Source organism: Nematolebias whitei, chromosome 9 (assembly GCF_014905685.2).
Source record: "Nematolebias whitei isolate Nwh7 chromosome 9, NemWhi1, whole genome shotgun sequence".
Classification (NCBI taxonomy): domain Eukaryota; kingdom Metazoa; phylum Chordata; class Actinopteri; order Cyprinodontiformes; family Rivulidae; genus Nematolebias; species Nematolebias whitei.
The window spans coordinates 6,747,529-6,748,661 of NC_056506.1; the positions used below are offsets into that span (position 1 = coordinate 6,747,529).

At 37.9% G+C, this 1,133-nt stretch overlaps 1 protein-coding gene across 1 annotated transcript in view; it reads left to right on the forward strand.

Moving 5' to 3' along the window:
* Positions 1–1,007: 1,007 nt before the first annotated feature.
* The window catches only part of LOC119414861 (putative ferric-chelate reductase 1), a 139,225-nt gene continuing 139,099 nt past the window's right edge, over positions 1,008–1,133 (forward strand). The window contains exon 1 of the mRNA XM_037681982.1: positions 1,008–1,032. Within this exon, the coding sequence (XP_037537910.1) occupies positions 1,008–1,032 (25 nt within the window). The remainder of the gene's footprint in view (positions 1,033–1,133) is intronic.

Consider the following 1,133-nt stretch of genomic DNA (forward strand, 5'->3'; position numbering starts at 1 on the left):
ATCTTTGTGAAAAGAAATCGTCCATCATTAAACAGGGGTGGAGGCCTACGTGTTCAATTGTCCCCCTCTTACAATGCTGTGATTGCTAGTATCACTCAGCCCTCTGTGAACAGTAAACAGCCATCAGTGTGCTAATGATCCATTGTTAGGCTGATGGTCCTTCTTGAGCATGTGATCAGCTGGTTTTGGTTGTCAGCATCAAACTGGTTGATCCACTCTGAGACGGTGCTATTTAAGAGACTGAGCTGAATACAGCTCCTCAGACTGAGGAAGTCTCTCGGACGAGAGACGAAACGTTTCTACATTTTTTTGTTGATTTGCTTTGTTTTGGGTTTTTTTGAATGTCCAGAGGACCAGATTTAACTTTTTTAGATTTTTCTACCTGGATTATTGAGCATGCATCAGGATATTTATACTGTATTAATTGTAAGTACGAATATTTCTATATTTATCACCACAGTAATAGTGTTACACATGTTAGTAGTTAAACACTCAAAATAATGCATATGTTGGTTCACTGCTTACCTATAACCTAAACATTTAGGAGTAAACATTTTTAATAATTACATTAAAAGTTACAAATGTTATCTTTATGCCTGTTTGTTCCATCCATCATACACGTTCATATTAATCAGTGACTAACCTTTGACTTCATCTCCTGTCGTGTAATTTTTTTTCTCTGTAGTGACTGAGAAAGGTGCTGGTCCAGTCTGTGGGCTTTGCCTATGTTTGGGTAGCAAGTCAGCACAGCTGTCCATAATAAAACCGGACTTGTAGCCCCAAACCACCGGGACAAAAAACATCAACAGCCACACTCTAAGCTCCATGGAAGAAAAAATAAAGTGTTATCTAACAGATCCTGCTCCCAGCTGGTGAACACCAGAATGATAGGAAGCTTCTGCTCAGCTGAATTAAATCTTTATGTTGCCACTCCTGTTTTGCTTAGCAACAAAGGAAGGAGGAGCATTTCATGTAATGAGAGATGACTAGCTAACACTTGCTGAGTCATGGCATCAACACCACTTATTGCAGGTGAGAGGGAATTTAGGAGTTTGAATGCAGGTATAAGAGTTTATGTGTATACAGTAGATACTGTATATATATATATATATATATATATATATATATATATA